Raw genomic sequence first — 17,224 nt, 5'->3', positions numbered from 1 at the left:
ACCGCCGTCCCCTGCCCCGGGTCCCACCGCCGTCCCCTGGCCCGTGTGCCACCGCCCTGCCCTGGCCCGTGTCCCACCGCCCTGCCCTGGCCCGTGTGCCACCGCTGTCCCCTGCCCCGTGTGCCACCGCCCTGCCCTGCCCCGTGTCCCACCGCCCTCCCCTGGCCCGTGTCCCACCGCTGTCCCCACCCGTTCGGTCACCGCCCTCCCCTGGCCCGTGTCCCATCACTGCCCCACCTGTTTGGTCACTGCCCCCACCTGCCCCATCCCCTGCCACCAGCTGCCCCGGCACCACCACTGCCCATAGCCCCCAGGCAAAGAGCTCTTCTCGCGGCCAAGCTCTACTCATGTGTGAACTGAGTGGGGAATGGACCCCCCACGATTTGGGTTTGGGGGCTGAGGGGCACCGGTCGTTCACCTGCTGGTCACCCCACAGCCCTGCTGCCCCAAACAAACGCCCTCTCCTTTCCAGCTGCATCACAAAACAATAAGCAGCCACTCAGTGGCTTTAGAAGAAACTCCCTGTTTCTCCTGGCCCATGGTGGAAGCCAGCAGCTGCCAAAGTTTAACCCTACAGTGCACTCCAGTAATTTCTCCACCTGCCCTTGGGATTTGTTTTGCTTGGCACAAAATCTGAGGGTGAGGAACTCCAGGGAGCACAACAGCATGCAAGATACCCAATGTAGAATAGAAAAAAAATAAAAAGCCATTTAGATCATAATGCATCATTATTTTATTTCAATTTTGTTTCATTTCAAAAATAATTAAGGGACACCATAAACAGCAGTAGGCACAAGTGGGGTTTGCAGTTTGAGTCTCTAAAGACCAGACCTCTCATGCCAGGTGCCATACAGGCACAGTCAAACAATTCTTGGCTTCAGGATGAATTTCTCATGAAGATTCAGGGCCCCAGTCTCACTCACTTGAAATCAGTATTAAAACTACAAGCAGATTGAAAGAAATCCAGATAAGGTAAAATGAGTGGGCTTCTTGACATTCCCTCCCTCCCCCAGAAGAACATTAGAAAAGAGGCATCAAGAAAGAAGGTATTTCCTTTCCCTTTTACTTGGGAAAGCAAGGCAGGAGAAGACTAAAACACTAGTCCAAAGCTCTTAATGCAGTCTGTGGTTGCAGAAGGAAACTGTATTTCTCCATTGTCCTAGCTCAGTACTTGAACAGTTCACTGCCCACCTCTGTCCTCACCTGATCCAGCACAACCAGAAGCATCCTGGAAATATGGCTGGAATACTGTAGGAGAGGAGGAACCGAGCACTGGAGCCCCTATGAGCTTATGAGCTGTTTGAGTCAGTTCTGGTTGCTGTAGTTCATTATTTCCTTAGTCTACCAAATCAGAACCACTTCCAGTTCAGACAAGCAGTCAAGATCATGCTAAAGAATTTAAAGCATTGAAAAAAACCACAAGATTGATTTTCCAGGAACACAGCAAGTGTCTGATCAGTTCAAGTCCTGCTTCAGACTGCAGTCAGGATTAGATGTTGTACTGAATTGCCCCCTCTGAATATCACAAACTACAGGACCTTGGCACAGCAACCCCCAAAGGGAGGATGGTCTTCTGTCTTGTGACGTTAATCATCATTGTAAGGGTTTATTGAAGAAGATGCCCGAGGGTCTACCTGCCGGTCTAGTTCTCGGGTGGTGCTCCAGGCTTCAGTGGTCATTTTCCGAAATTTCTGCAGGTAGACAATGATGAAGATAACCAAGATACCCTGGAGGAAAAGGAGGATGAAGAGAGACACCTGAGAGAGGAGAGCCAGGCTGCAGTACCAGTGCTGGCATGTGGAGACAATCTCATCTTCTGTCAGGTAGGCGATGATCCGGCCCTCCAGGTGCGCCGGGGAGCTGCATCTCACATCCCTGTACAGGCTCCGGTTCTGCTGCCACTGGAGCCAGGAGCGCAAGTAGAGGATGTCACAGGTGCATTCCCAAGGGTTGCCCTGTAGGTAGACTACCTGGAGGCTCCTCAGGTTGTCAAAGAGCCCATTGGGAATAGAGGTGAGCCTGTTGGAACCGAGGTGGATGATTTCAGCCGAAGGACGGAAAGCAACGGGCAGGTTTTCTACAGTCAGGTCTTTCGACGAGCAGTCGGTAATGTTGGTGGTGCACTTGCACGGCACAGGGCATAGGGGTGTCACGAGTGGGAGGAAGCCAAGGAGGGACAAGAGAATTCCACTCTTCATTTTCACCTGCAAACACTTCCCTGGTGAGACTGGATGAGGGGGAGGCCAGACAAGTAGACACCACACACTCTAGGACTGACACCACAGCCAAGGTCTTTTGTTGTTTTGTTCTGAGGATGAGTTTCTAAAGTTGGGTGGATTTGGTGTCCTTCACTGGAGACATGAGAACTCTGAAAAGAACAGAGTTAATAGAGAGCAAATTCTTGATCTCTCACTATAGGAGAAGGAATTTTCACAGTCTTCCAACCCTGGATTTGAAGAGGGATATGAATACATGGCTACTGGAAGGTTTAGCTGCAGCCATCAAATACATTTTCACTAGTCCTCAGAAGTGTACATGAGCTGCTTGTGTTTTCAGCATTATTGGAGTGCATTACCAGGGTAGCCAAGAAAATTTCTGTCAAGGAATCAAAAACTAGAATATGAAATTGCTCATGCCTTATCATAACTCTGGATTACATCTGTAAGCAAAGCTTTGTTCATGCAAACTTCAGGAGGAGATTCAGAAATAAATTTACTGTTACCATGAGTACAAAATAGCCTTTCCAGTCTTGAAAAGAAGTAATAAACTGTAAATTGGCTGCAGAGAGGGTGCTGACCACTGAGGATGGAGGCCAGTGGAGTTTTTTATGCTAGACCCTGCTCCAGCAGGTGAATAATCACCTGTGCTGGGAGACATGGGTCAACAAGCCTTTTTTTATATTACAGTCTTGTGCCAGTGCTGTAACTTCTCCAGGAGAACAACTACACATACCTGCAACAAGGCAGCAATTTCTGTGCTTGACAAATTGTAATTGTCAATCAATTAAAAACTAAAAAAAGAGTAGAAGGTAGCATTGTTGACTTACCAGAGTAGTTCAATCCTTGCTTTCTTGCTGGTTTTACAACACAAGAGAAAGGTCTCAAGGCAGTCCAGTCAGTGCAAGAGCGTGTGCATAGCTGCGTTCCCGGATAATCCCCTTGCAGCTGGCCGGCAAGATAAGGGTCAGGCTCATCCCAGGGACACCTCCCACATGAGGCCTTCCTACAAGTCTGCTGCATGTCACCGGAAGCTGAGGCTTCATTGAGCAAGTCTTCCAAGAAATGGGAGCTGACAACCGCTCACAAGAACACAGTTGCTGGGAGAGATGCTGCCAGTACCGGTAACTGTGATTCTGGGCCCACAGGCTCAGCCCAATAGAAACGTCACCATGTCTCAGTTGCATAACTCAAAATGCACTTCAGACTGGCAGGTGATATTACTGGTTTGTACCATACTCCCTGAGCACTGCGACCTTTAGGTTCCCATCTCATCAGGAAAACTTGGCAGAATGGTGACACCTAGCACTTTCTGGGTGCTGACCCTCAGGTTTCCCTTGAAGCAGTGACACAAAATCTACTTATTACTGAAAGATCTGCTGATAGAAATGATCTTTCAATCCATCCATCTTTCCAGAGAAACATTCTTCAGACACTTTCATCCTCTCATGATCATTATAGGGGTAAAATATAACTCTTGGCATTTCACTGTCTACATCAAAATAAAACTAGTTGGATTCACAGGATGGCCAACAGACTCAGAAAGACAGTGCTCTGAGGAGCTGCTCTTCAGGCAGCCAAGGGAGCTCACAGCTCTCGACAAGCACAGTTACTGAGAAAGACTGACCACATGCTTTATTCAGAAGCTGTGTTACACAAATACTTGAACAGGTAAGTCCAAGGGTCAAAATTACATTCAGGCAGAATCATGTCTTCTCATGGCCATCACATCTTCACAGACATTTCTCTGCCATCAGCCTGAGCAGGCATACATTACACTCCTTAGCCTAAGGCCACCAGAACTAAGTTGTGAAACTGTTGCCCTATTGAACTCAACTCTGTTACCTTGTACTGTGGACATCCTAGAGAACAGAAATGATGAATGCCTTGAACGTGCTCATGTTAAGAGAACTGAGGGTGCAAAATATGGCAGAATGTGGCCCTAACCAAGGGAAATTTTTTATGCTCTAAAGAAAAAAATTAAACTTTAAATTTCTACAAAATTGGAGCAGATCATTCCAGTTGTTTCACTGTGGTGGCCAGAGTGGGAAAGAGATCTTAGGCAACAAACTAACCCCGTTTTTCCTGCAGGGCCTGCTTTCCACTTAGGAGCAGCTCGACTACTGCAGGGTAAGTTTGTTCAGCAAACTTACCTCATCTCATGCATTTGGCACCTTGTTTATTCACAGGCAGGTGTTCAGGCCAGCTGTGGCATGGAGCTGGTCTGAGCCAGACCTGATGTGGCTCTGCATGCAGCACAGACTTGGCAATGCTCTCCTGACTACTTACAAACTGGATTTCCTGGGACTGGATCTTGGCCAGCTGACCATTGATGATTTAGACACCACTGCTAGGGGAAGCCTGCATATAGAAGAACCTTCAAGATCATCCTGCTAGCTTCTGGAATAAACAGGCCCGAAATCCCATGCAGGAAGCCTGCCTGAAGCTCACTCTGACTGAATTAGATAAAAGGAGAAACAGGGTCAGTTTTGCTCTCTCCTGCCCATAATGTATCACCAATGCTGCTCAAGGGGGCTGAAAATTAAACAGAAAGAGGCTGGATAGTTGAATGTATTTATTTCACTGATCAATTCAGGTAGTAAACATTAATAATAATAACAATAATCATTTAATAAAATGGATATGTTTTAAAAGGTTTTGTTTTCTTTGTTCACAATGACAAAATGTTCAAACAGAAATTTACAAAAAAATATAATTATAATAACCCAACAGATGGACAGGAACAAAGAGCCTAGGAATGGAGCAGGGGGTGAGGAAGGTGCATGGCAGGAGCAAGCCAGCATTAAAGCACAGTGGAGTTTGTGAGGAAGAGCAGGAAATGCCATTGCAGAGCACAAGGAGTGGAACCCCCTCCTTTGAGGGGAGGCATGCAAGGAGGCAGCAAGGACTGCACAGGCAGGACCAGCACAGCAGCACACACAAGGAGTTCATGCCATGGATCCTGTCAGGCACAGGGGCCAAGATGTACCGACAGCCCCAGCTGCAGCTGGGATAGCTGTGGAGTGGGACACCATCCCTGCAGCCACTCACTCAGCAGGGCAAAGCTCGGCAGAGGCATGGGAATGTGGCGGGGGGTGCAGGGGATCGCATGTGAGGCTGTGGAGGGTTGCATGAGGGGAGGTGTTAAATTACTTTCCTATCCACACTTCTCACTGCCAGAGCCACATGGCCAAGCTCCATGTGTTCAGGAGTCTCTTCTCCACTTACTGTAAGAACTGATGTCACAGTACAACACACTCCTTAAATATACAGATGTCACTTTCCAGGCCAGAATCTGAACCCCTGGTGTCCCCCAAAATCAGTCTCTAATCCCTTTCCAAGCAGTCCCCAAACTCTGGAACTCTGAGCAGGGAATCTCCTGCACATGATTTCAGTGGTACCACCACCCCTCTGTAGAAGCCATCTCTGGTGCCTCACTCCTGTGTGTTTTCTCCTAACTGCAACTTGAACCATCTTTGCCAGCTGGTAGCCAAAGGCTTCAGCTCTCTGTAGAGAACAGGCTTGTGACTCTTGACTTGATGTAGGAGCCACGTGCACTGAGCTGATGGAGACTTCCCCACATGGAGGGATGGGCAGATCCACCCTCAGCAGCTCTGCCTGCCTGTGACCAGCGTACCCTGTGCTCTCACCAGCACACAGCACCTCTGTGCACAGCCCAGCATGAAAGTTGTCAGGTGCTGTCTGTCCATGCTAAAGGGAAAGGGTCTCCTTTATCTTCTAGGAATGAATGAAGAAGGAAAATCTCCAAGTGGACAGGGCTCATTTGCAACAAAACATCCTCCTCACCAAGACTAGTGTAAGAAAAGAGGGGACAGATACTTCAAGATGCTTCCTGTTATACTAGCACAGAAAGAGCTGAGAATTCAGCTGTCCATCTTTTTGGAAAACCTGGAGGAAGCTCCTGTTTCAGTCTACTCCACTGCTCAAGTAAGCACATCATGCAAAGAAAGGCCATACTTCCTCTTAGGTGCCTTGGTCCTTCATGTTATTGAAGTCAAGCTGAAGCCTTCTGCTCTCCCAGCACCTGGCACTGCCACTTATGAGCCCAAAATAGGGAAGCATGAAAAAAAAACCCAAACATTGTTGAACACTGGTCTTGCCCAGCTTGCACAGTTCTGTCAAAGGGCTTCCATCCTTACTTTGTCCTTCCACATGGTACCAGGGTCTCTCCCCTGCCCCTACAGCCCATGCTGTGGCTAAGCAGAGGCTCTGTACAGTGAATAACTGGAACCAGCCAACCTACTCACCACCTGGACAAACCCTGACCAGGACTCTAAAGCCCCATGGAGGAATCAGACAAATGCAGTGCCTAGTAACAGAATCTAGGGCCTGGCTATTCCTGGCCAACACTGTGCTTCCTACCCAGGGAGATCTACTGGGGAGAGCCAGAGATGGAGGAGCAGATACAAAAGGGGAAAGGGGTCAGAGGAATCAGCCAAGGAGCAGAAGGGCCCAGCCCATGGTTGCACTCCCTGGAGTCAGAAGGAAGAGCCAAGCGTCTCTCCCTCCAACAGCCCTGACTCCTGTGAGCATGGCAGTGTTGCTGGCGAGCCCTGCCCTGTCAGGCATATCACACTGCAGGGCTCTGCTCTGGCTGGACTCAAGTTAAAAATACTGCAGGAAGCAAGAACAGGACAGGAGCTGCTGCCCAAAGAGTGCTTTTATCTCTGCCCAGCAGACCCACCAGCCTTCCCAGCACTAGGACAGGAAGAGCCAAGGAATAAGGAGGGGGAGAAGGGCTGAGTGCCCAGGGGAAGGGCAGGGGAGCATGAGCCAAGCCTGCTGGGCTGTCCTCAGCCCCATGCAGTGACAGTCCTGCACCTGCCAGGCTAACCCAACACCTGCCCACACAGGCTGCCTGCAGATCTCGGGTACAGGCCCACAAAAACTGCCCCTTTCCCCAGGAGAAGCTCAGAGCCAGCAATGTGCTCGTGGGACTGCAAAGCCCGGGGGCAGGGGACAGGTCTGCATTTGGGGTTAGATTTCAGCCCTAGTGTTTCTACCCCCTCCAAAGCAGTCTTGGCCAAGCACTCTAAATGCCACAGTGCTTTTCAGAGCAGACACTGAAGACACTCTGCAGCTGACAACCAGAGCTGAACCATGAAACACCCTTGGGGCTCCTCTACCAATGCCTCCAGCCCGCTGTGGAAGGAAACCATGGCAGGGAAGGTGCTCACTCCCATCACCTCCTTGCAGGCAATAGTCAACAACTCAGCCTCTCTGCCAGAAAGATGTAACTGAGAGCAGTTTTCTTCTAACCAACCTCGAGGCACTCAGTCTCTTGCTGCTCAGTGCAAACATCCTGAAGTTTTCTTGATAGGAAGAACAAAACCAACCAACTAAACAAAAAACCCATAAAAACCTGGACAGGATACCAGGCAGTCATCAGGACTCCTGAGCACGTCAGTGCACAGAGAAATCGCCAGCCCCATTTCTCTGGGCCAGCACTGTCCCCAGGCTGAGAAGCCCGAGCAGTGCAGGTCAAACTCACAGGAGGGTATGGCTGCCTTTACAATGCTCATGCTGGCCCCAGACAAGGGAAACAGGGATGGGGGCACAGCACCTCAGTTGGGAGTAAACACCTACGTGCATTGACACAGATACTGTTTAAGTTCGTACACCAGAGAAACCAGGACTTTAAATACCAGAGCATTCCCGAACAAGAGTACATAGGAAAGGGGGACCTTTTTCTTTTCTTTTTTTTAGGATGCCTTAGAGACTTCCCAGGCTAGTTTCTTTAAAAAAAAAAAAAAAAAAAAAGAAATTAAAGAATAATTATTACAAAAGAAATACACATCAGTAAACTGTTAAGTGAACAGCCTTCTCCACAATCCAGCTGGTCGAAAAGCCAGCACTGCTGCTAATAAATTAGAGGGTGCGGATGCAGCTCTTGCCCACAAGTCTCAATACAACAGGAAACGTTTTCTAAATGTTCACAGCTCTTGCCAGGTCTCAGATGGTCACTGGGGGATTCCCTCTGCCCTCCGGGTACCTGCCTCTCACTGATCCTGCATCTGCTGCTGCATCTTCTGCAGCATCTCTTGCATCCGCCGTAGCTGCAGGAGACACAGAAGAGAGAGTCAGAAAGGGACCAGGAGATACACACTGGGGCAGCCCCTTGGAGCTGACAAGGGAATCTCTCAGAGAGTATTAACTCCTGCCTGAGCACAGAAGCACCTGTGTCTGGGGTGGAATGGAGCTATGTTTCCCTGACAGAGGAAGCCACAGGTTTCACACCCTGTCCTCCACCCCAGGAGCCCACAATAGTGGGACACAGGAGCGGGAAGCCTCAGGACTGCCTCTATGGGGCAACCCTGGAGAAACTCCTTGGATTCCAGCTCTAACACCCAGGAGGCACAGGCAGAAATGGTACTCACCTCCTCATCCTTCATCTTTATCAGCTTCTCTGTCTCAGTGTCCGGTGTTGGGAGAGGCAGGATAGGAATGGGGCTTTCTATCCTGTTGTCCTGAGTCAGCTTACTAGAGAAATGGAGAGAGGGGGGAAGAGCAGTCAGTCATGGTTCAGGATGGCTGGCTTTGGTGTCACCACACAATGACTGTCACTCCCCATGGCAGACCCACCAGCAGTGCTGCATTAAACACCCAACCAGGTGGAGGGGCCATGGGACAATCCAGTTCAGAGCTGTGGCATGCCCTTGGATGGAGAATGAGACCTCCTGTTCAGGAGGTGGGAGGCATGAGACAGGCACAGCACAGCAGCATTGCTCTGAGGGCTGGGGTGCCCATGACTGCAGGTAGGGGACACAGGAAGGAGGCGATTTTCTTCCAAAAAACAAGAGCTCTCAGTACATAAGGAAGGAATGTTAGTAGCCAAAGAAGTCAGGGCTGAAACTGGAACTACAAAATGCTCCTTGCAGGTGTTCACCACTTGGAGTCACCATTGGCTCATTACTGAGACAATTCCAGCCTTGGAGTTTAGGATCTCCTACCAAAACGACTCTCTAGAAATGGCCCTGTGCTGGTTTTATGAAACTTGTTCACTGGCAAGGAACTAATCATGGCGTGAGAAACAGTACCAAGCTGAAGCTTTCTCTAAGCTTAGCAACCACTTTTTCACTGTGCTCTTCTTTTAATAGACACACAGCCCCACTTAAATAGCAGCTGTGACACTGCTCACCCAGCTCTAGCATTTAACATAGTTATTTTGGGACTCCATATACTTGCTGCTGAAAAAAACAGGCTTGTCTGCTATGCAAAAGTACTCGGACACACTGTGTGTCAGGAGAATGTGCCAACCTGCACGTCAGCACACATGCAGGACTGCTCCTTGCTGAAGCACAGCCATTCTGCTCTGCAATGTGGCAGCACAGAGCTACCCAGCCAGGGCTGGCAGGAAGTGAAGGGAATGGTTCACAACAGAGGAGCCAAATCCTACCAAACCCAAATTTTTTCACCAGTATCTCAGTCATGGAAGGGAGAAGGAAAAATAGAGGTCTCAAATGAGAAGCCTGTGAGTGTTCTCTCCTCTGTTTTCTGATCATTCTAACTAAAACCACAGCGCATCAAATGCAAAGGGAAGACAATGCAGAGAAGTCTTTGGAGATGTGTTGTCTTACTAATTGCCTGGGCCCTGTTGTCTGAGAAACAGCAGCATCCCAAGGGCCATGCTGTTATTTAGACATAACTGCAGACCACAGAATGCATTCCTCTTTGGCAATGCACACAGCTATCACCCACCAGAGAGATGGTTATCCCGTTTTATTAGGCTGGATGTATTTAATCCACTGCTACAAACAGCTCTTCAAAAGAATCTCCAGGCCTAATTCTCTATGTCTGCATGGGGAATCCTCAGACTGGAATGTGGATTCTCAAAAGCATTCCCGCCTTGGGTTCAGGCTGTGGGAAACATGCTTGGATTTGCTATTTTAGTTCCCAGTGCCATTCCTGAGGCTGCAGCCCAGCAAGTCCCCAGCAGATCCACAGCCTCCTGACCAATGAGCTGTTGTGAGAGCAATCCCAGCTCCACAGAGAGAGACCCCTTCCACCAGAGGTGGGGACCCACCTGGTCATTTGCTGGATGCACTGAGCTCGATAGTTCTCATAGTGGACATCACAAGTGACATCCTTCAGGTCGTGCATGTGTGTCCGGATCAGCATGTTCCGCAGCTTCACAAAGTCGCAGTGTGCCTGGTTTTCCACTGGAAGCAGCAACAGGAGAGTGCTTGGGTATCACACCTCACCACGCCTCTCCAGGGAGCCCCTTCTCAGCTCCTGGACACCCAGACTGGACTAAAACCCCACCTCAGGGCTCCTTCCTCATCCACCCCTGCCACTGCCCTGGCACAGGCCTTGATGGTGCTCTGCACTTCTCAACACTGAGGCCAGGCTGCCAAAGGCACTGTGCTCCCAGGACTTTATCTGTGTAAAAGGATTCACTAAGCACATGCAGCAGAGCCCTGAGAGAGGATCCCATGTACATCGGATGTCACTGTTATAACCACAGTGAGCACAGCTGGTGCTGGAGGTAAATTCCTTGTCCCATCAGAATTTAGGACTTATCAAAAGGCCCCTGTAGACAAAATCAGCTCCTGAGGGGCAAAGCCAAAAGCAGGCAATGGAGAGCTGAGCTGCTGTTGCCATGGGGAGCCTGGCTCCAGACAGCGCTGTGGGAAGCACTGTGCTGCCGTGATGATCTCCATTTGCCTCTCTGCAGGGCTGGGGAAAACCAGCTGTATCAGGCACAGGGATTCACAAAGTTGATCCTACTGCCAAATGCCAGCATCCCGACAGGCACAGCCCCCTCTGAAGCCATCAAGGGTGCAGAGCCAACAGCTGGGCAGCCCAAGCAGCCAGCACCAGCCCATGAGTACAAACACAAGCTTTTGGGATCTAAAGCTGCAAGGTCTTAAAGCAGCAAACCAGCAAGGGCAAATCAGCAACAGCAGCAAAAGCCATTCCAGGGTTATTCTGCCTAAGGGCTTTAAGACATTTCTCCCTTTAGAAAGGAAGAAAGTTGGAGACAAACATTGTGCATCAGCACAGCCTCCAGCCCAGTAATTCCAGCACTTACAGGAGCAGCAGCAGAAGAGGGAGTGCACGAGGGTTTATGATTGTTTGGCTGAGGGCAACAGCTTCTCCCCAGAAAATAAATGGGCAATGCCCAGCCTCCCCTGCTTAATAAGAAGCCATGTCCTACTGCACATTAAAGCTCAAGCATTCTTCCTTGCCTCTCTTCCTCAGCCTGCAATGGGAGGGTTATTGATATACTCCCAGTAACAGACCTCCTGAACCAGTCCCGGTGCCTCTGTCTCTACCCTATCTTGTCCCCTGCCACGTGCCAAAGGTGGCACAGACAGTCCCAGCTCTCCCCTGCCATCCCTGTTGGAAATGCCTGTCTGTCCTTGCCCCATGCCTGCCTGCCCCTCCTCACAGTGCTCCCAGGCTCCATGCTTACCTTCCACAATGCCCCAGGGGTAGAGCCGTCCACGGACCCGCTGGCCTTTCGCCTCCACCACAGTGTTACTGCCGATGACAGCAAAGGGAGCACTCTCCTGGAATGAGAAGGACTGCTGAGCCCAGCTCAGCCCAGCCTGCCCATGGATCCCTTCTCCGGGAGCCAAGCTCAGGCATAGCAGAACAGCAGGAGGAAGGTGCTGGTAGGAAAGGCACAGGGACATCCACACGTGCCACAGAGCAGGGCACCACAACCCAGTTGCAGAGAAAAGCCTAAGGCACTGGGATCTACAGGCAGTGTAGGTCCCAGCCTGACCTCAGCTGTCCTGAGGGAAGCTGTGTCTCTATAAGATGCCTGCATCCCTTTATTAAGGGGAAGATCTACAAGGAAGCCAGAGCAAAGAGGCTGGAACACCAAGCAATTGGGACAATGTAGGCCAAGAGCAGGAATGTACAGGCTGTGCTCCACTCTGCTCAGAAGGGAGTCAAAGCCCAATGCCCCCCTCTGACAGGAGAAACAAGGCTGTACTGCATGCATACACAGGCTTGGGAGGCAGTCAGGACTGGGCTGCTAGGCCTCCAGATATGCCTGTACAATCATGTTGTGTCCCCCAATGCAACTAATGTGTCACAGTGGTGCCTAATCACTCACAAATCTCTCCTCCTTGCTGATGGCATCACTCAGAAACAGGTGCTCAGAACTGCTGTCCGACCCAGCTTTCATCTTAAACACACAAGCTGGGGCAGATGGAGGAAAGACTGACACTGCCTGGAGGGAGAGCAGAAGGGCCATGTGTTCATGCCACACTTGACTTCTTGGCACCAGCAAGGACATCAGCACCTTCTCCAGGCCATCTACCACATGAGCCAAGGCTGTTCCCTGGGTAGCAGTAGCACAGGCCTTCAGCACAAGCAGGGCAGCTCTGGGTCGTTCTGGACTGACCCACATACCCATGAGCCTGACATCACAGATCCTGCTGAGCAGATTCCTTACCTTCAGCTCTCTGTCTTGCTGCTTGAACTCCTCGTCTTCATCAGAGTCACACTCAGGAAACTGGTACACTTTAATGCCAAATTTGTCGATCTCTTCCCGGATCTGTGTCCATGCAAGACAAAACCAAAAGGATGTAAAACTGAACAATACAGAAATACTGGGTTTATTCTGTTTGTGCTACCATGGTTTGCTATAGTCTACAGATGGCAAAAGGATTCGATGTTTCTTCTAGAGTCAGCCTCTCTGCTGACTTCCCTTCTCACAGCAGAGCACGGCTGCAACTGTATGTGCAGAATATATATATATATATATACACACAAACACACTGCACAGACACATAAATACATATATATCTATCTCCCCTCCCTCCTCAGCCCATCCCTGCCACTACATCAGGTATAACTCTGTAGAGAAAGAGCATCTCACCCTCTCTTTTAGCTTCCGGATCTCGGAGGGGATCAGGCAGTCGGCTTTGGCAATCAGGGGCACAATGTTGACCTTCTCGTGCAGAGCCTTCATGAACTCAACATCCACAGGCCTCAGCCTGCAGCAGGGATGAGGGACACTGTTAGCAAAGACACACTGGGCAGCTCTCCCTCCAGCCTCTCTCACCCACCCAGCACAAAGGGAAAAGGACAGCACTGTCACAAGAGCCTGCAGCAGCACTGGGACAGCCCTCAGCTAGGGCCATACCCTCAGGAAAGCTGTGTCCAATTTTAGCTGCTGAGTGTCTCATTCAGACACAAGCTGGGTATTTGCTCCCTTGCAGGCCAAATACTGCCCAGGCCACAGCCTGGGGTCTCCCTCCAGCTGTCCTGGCAGCCAACAGAGCCCCTTCAGCTGCTCCAGGCTAGGCTGACACATGAGCCAGCAAGGGGCAGGGACTGAAGGCAGCTTAAAACTCCCTTTCCTACACATCAGTCTGGCTTAGCTAGATAGGAACATACAAGTCTGAGTGACATTATTTCTCCTGATTTTCAAATCAGGCTGTAAGGCCTGAGGGAGATCTGCTCTGCCTGTTCACAGGCAGTCTGTCCTGCCAGTGATGGGAAGGGGGTGCTGTGATGCTTAGCAGAGGGAGAACATCCAGACAGCTCCTCTCCTGTGCCAACAGCCCTGGCAGTGTACAAGCTGCTACAGGGCAATCCTGGGGCACAAGGGTCTTCCCTCTGGACTGAGTCACGCCCCAGGCCTGGAGTGTGGGCTCTCACCCGTGCCCAAAGGGAGAGATGAAGTAGAGGCAGCAATGCACTCTGTTGTCCTGGATGTTCTTCCGGTTTAGGCCACTCTCATCACGGAAATACTGTTCAAACTGCTGGTCAATGTAGTCAGTGATGGGCTTCCAGCTGGGAAGGACAATTCAACCAAAACAAAATCATCAGTAGTGTCTCCTGTCTCCTAATGACTGTGAAGTCAAGGACAAAAAGGAAGGCAGCAGTGCCCTGCTCACCATTCAGTGTTATTAACAGCATCTCCAAAGCCTGGTGTGTCCACTATGGTCAGCTTCAGCTTGACACCTTTCTCCTCAATGTCCACTGTGTGCTTGATGATCTCCACTGTCTGGTTGATCCTCTCTTTGAACAGGAGCACATGAATTAAAGCCAGGCAGTAATGCTGGGGGATCTCCACTGCACCCATGACCAGCCAGCTCCCCCTTATCACTGACACAGGGAGTAGCACAGGTTTAAAAAACCCCAGATCATGCTCTAAGGAGCTTCAAGGGGGTGGTGCTGCAGAAGGCCAGCAGACAGACTCCAAGAAGATACACAAATCACTGAAGTGCCAGTAGCCCAGCTGTTCTGAACATTTTGTCCGGTCACTGGGGAAGGGGAATTCCTATCACACTCCAGCATCCAAGAACAAAAGACAAATCTCAATATCCCATCCCAAAGGGCTAGTGCTGCTCTGCAGCCTCATCTTCCCTTCAAAGGGCAGAAGAGACCTACACCCAAACCCTTTTTGTTCAATACTAGTGCCTTTGCAGACACAAAGGAGAGCAGAGACACAAACAAGAGGGCTGGGTTCCAGCCAAGCTCATAGCTGCTGCTGAAGCAAGGAACCAAAGTACTAGTCCTTAGGACAGTCCCATTCACCCCGCTTTGCCCCCAACTTACCCTCTGCATTGAGGAGCTTTCTGTCTTTGTAGAGGTCTGTCAGGAACAGGCTATTCACCAGCGTGGATTTGCCCAGACCCGACTCTCCTAATTGACAGAGCACAAAGGGGAGGAGGAAAAAGCAAGCAACATGACCCACTAATTGACTTACAAATGAAACTCTGAACAAGGCTTTGAATCCTGAGCCAGAGGAAGCGAGAGAGATGAGCTGTCAGGAGCTGTTTATTGGCACTGCATTTTTCCAGCAGTGGAAAGATTTTTGCTGCAAGATGTCTCAATCCTTGTACAAATGCGATCTCCCGGCTCCCCCATTCTCCCTCTCTTTCCCTTGGTCCTTGTTTGGCCCTGCCTTTACCACCCAGGGTGGTCACTGTTGAAGGTAAAGCTTGCTCGAGAGGGTTACAAGGGGTAAGGAGGGGCCCATTCCTCCTGGGAGAACTGCCACAGGCTGGGGAGCAAAGCAAGGCCTGACACAAGGACCAGAACAGAGTGAGGAGAGGATCCAGGCGCTATGGAAGCACCTGAGGGAAGTGAAGGAGAGCTGGTTCCCTCCACATATCCACCATGTGGCCCAGACACCTTCATTCACAGGCAGCCTCACCTGCAACCATCAGGGTGAAGTCGAAACCCTTCTTCACAGATTTCCGGTGGACCTGGTTCGGCAGAGTGGCAAAGCCCACGTACTGCTTCTCATGGTCCTGCAGGGCAGAGGTGGATGGCAGCAGGTCAGGGTGTGCCACCCCTTCTGTTTGAGCCTCACACAGTGACAGGGAGTTGGACTCAAAAAGCCCCTGGAGCAGAGCCAAGCACTGGAGGAGAGGCCGGTCCCTGCCCTAGCAGCAGTGCAGGGTGAGGCATACACCTCCTCTGGGCTCAGGGACTTGGCCCTTCCCACAGGTGTGCACAAAGGGACATCTCCCAGCAACAGCCCTGCTTGGCTGCTCTCCCAGCAGCTTCCCAGCACAGAGAGCACAAGGGAAAAGGCACAGCCCACCAATTCCACCAGAAAGCACATCCAGGGCTGCTGCTGACAGACAACCTTCTTAACTCTTTGCTTCTTCTGCACAGTCACAGGCTCCCTTCACAACAGGGTCACCAAATGCCACCTCTCCCCAGGTCATTTCCACACCCCTCCCTCCAGAGGCACGTGTGCTACATGATGGAGAGCTCTGTAATTAGCACCCTGGGGCTTGCACTGTCCTGAGCCATGTCTAGAGAAAGGTACAGTGGCTCAGCTTCTGCTTGACCTGAGAGGGGATTATTTCTTGCTGTGTCACAGACACTCCTGGCTGAATAAGAGGAAATCCTGAGTAATCTCTTGTGTTATTTCTGAAGAGACCAAAGTTCAAGGAGCATGGGAAGTGGAAGGATGTGGAAATACTGATAATAGAACTAAGATGATTTTGGTGAGGGTATTACATTTAGTATTACTGGAGTGTTACCTACCACCCAACCACCTCCCCAGACACAGCCTCTTGTCATTGAGCATTCTCTGACAGCACAAAATCCACAGGCATCCCACAAGCATGGCACATGCTCTGTACAAGCAACAAATGCCTGAGCTAGAGACATGATAGAGTTTGCTTTTCAACATGGTTGGATATAATCATACCACTGAGATTCACACCACAGACATATCCACAGAGCCAGGAGTTCCTCAAAATTGGCCCTAGCTCCTATTCCATGGATGTCTTCAAGCACACGACTCTCCTCATCCATTCTCCAGGCACAGTAGGGAACACGTCTGTTCATAAGTTTAACTATCTCCATTCCTGAGCCGCACACTCAAAGAAATACAAAGTATGATCCAGGGTGTCGAGCTTAGGGCAGTGCTGACTTGCACCTATTTCCACACTGCAGGTGGGCAAGGTTGCTCCCAAGCAAGTCTCTACAGTTACTAGTCCACCTGTGTGAGAATCCCTGGGCATCCTCAGTCAGACTGTGACGTTCCAGTGGGGACACTGAGCAGGGAAGACAGAGAGTCTCCTCCTCCCAATTTATGGCTGCTCTGGAGCTGCCCGCTGAGATGGAAGAGATGTGGCTGACAGCCATTGTGGCCCAAGGATTCTGTTCTTTAGCACTGTCACTACCTTCCAGCCACTGAGGTTTGGTTTGGGTCTGAAACTTGGTCATTTTAGCCCTGAGTGACTGTCGGTTCTGATCTCCCTCACCTCCCATAGCTGAAGCAATGTTGTTTCACCACCCCACAGTTCAGAAAGGCAGGAAGAGACAGAGAAAATGAAATTAGAGAAATGGGAAGAATTAGAGAGTGCCCAAAGTGCTCCACTGGCAACTGGAATGACTGATCTAAAAGGCAGTGACATTCCAGGCAGCAGTGCGGCAAGCAGCAGTGAGACCCCCGGGTGATAAGTGGCAGCAAAGCAATGCCTGCCTGGGGGACACCACAAACTGCCACCCCAAGGGCTCAGTAAAGGGCAATGAGGTGTGCGAAGCAGAGTGAGAAA

The 17,224-nt window shown here is 50.4% G+C and overlaps 2 protein-coding genes across 7 annotated transcripts in view; both read right to left on the bottom strand.

Moving 5' to 3' along the window:
• Positions 1-715: 715 nt before the first annotated feature.
• On the bottom strand, positions 716-7,186 carry GP1BB (glycoprotein Ib platelet subunit beta). Its single transcript, XM_042034898.1, has 2 exons — positions 3,047-7,186; positions 716-2,368 (listed from the first exon to the last, which is right to left on the bottom strand). The coding sequence occupies exon 2, from the start codon at positions 2,196-2,198 to the stop codon at positions 1,587-1,589; it is 612 nt and encodes a 203-aa protein (XP_041890832.1). The 5' UTR covers positions 2,199-2,368; positions 3,047-7,186; the 3' UTR covers positions 716-1,586.
• Positions 7,187-7,984: 798 nt separating this feature from the next.
• Positions 7,985-17,224, bottom strand: part of SEPTIN5 (septin 5) — a 39,515-nt gene continuing 30,275 nt past the window's right edge. For 5 of the 6 annotated variants that reach the window (XM_042034895.1, XM_042034894.1, XM_042034897.1 and 2 more), the window contains 10 exons: positions 15,361-15,457; positions 14,760-14,846; positions 14,096-14,219; positions 13,857-13,991; positions 13,072-13,189; positions 12,646-12,747; positions 11,653-11,749; positions 10,261-10,396; positions 8,615-8,717; positions 7,985-8,293 (listed from right to left, as the gene is read on the bottom strand). In XM_042034895.1, the coding sequence (XP_041890829.1) occupies positions 8,237-8,293; positions 8,615-8,717; positions 10,261-10,396; positions 11,653-11,749; positions 12,646-12,747; positions 13,072-13,189; positions 13,857-13,991; positions 14,096-14,219; positions 14,760-14,846; positions 15,361-15,457 (1,056 nt within the window). In that variant the 3' untranslated portion in view covers positions 7,985-8,236. The remainder of the gene's footprint in view (positions 8,294-8,614; positions 8,718-10,260; positions 10,397-11,652; positions 11,750-12,645; positions 12,748-13,071; positions 13,190-13,856; positions 13,992-14,095; positions 14,220-14,759; positions 14,847-15,360; positions 15,458-17,224) is intronic. The other variant, XM_042034896.1, reaches the window with a different exon arrangement.

This window comes from Corvus kubaryi, unplaced genomic scaffold (genome assembly GCF_017639235.1).
Source record: "Corvus kubaryi isolate FWS band 111438036 unplaced genomic scaffold, C.kubaryi_AGA036_p1.0 37382, whole genome shotgun sequence".
NCBI classification, from domain to species: Eukaryota; Metazoa; Chordata; class Aves; order Passeriformes; family Corvidae; genus Corvus; species Corvus kubaryi.
This window is presented reverse-complemented; position numbering and strand designations above follow the sequence as displayed.

Coding starts and splice junctions, on each gene's coding strand:
- GP1BB (XM_042034898.1), bottom strand. CDS start 2,198: ATGAAGAGTGGAATTCTCTTGTCCCTCCTTGGCTTCCTCCCACTCGTG.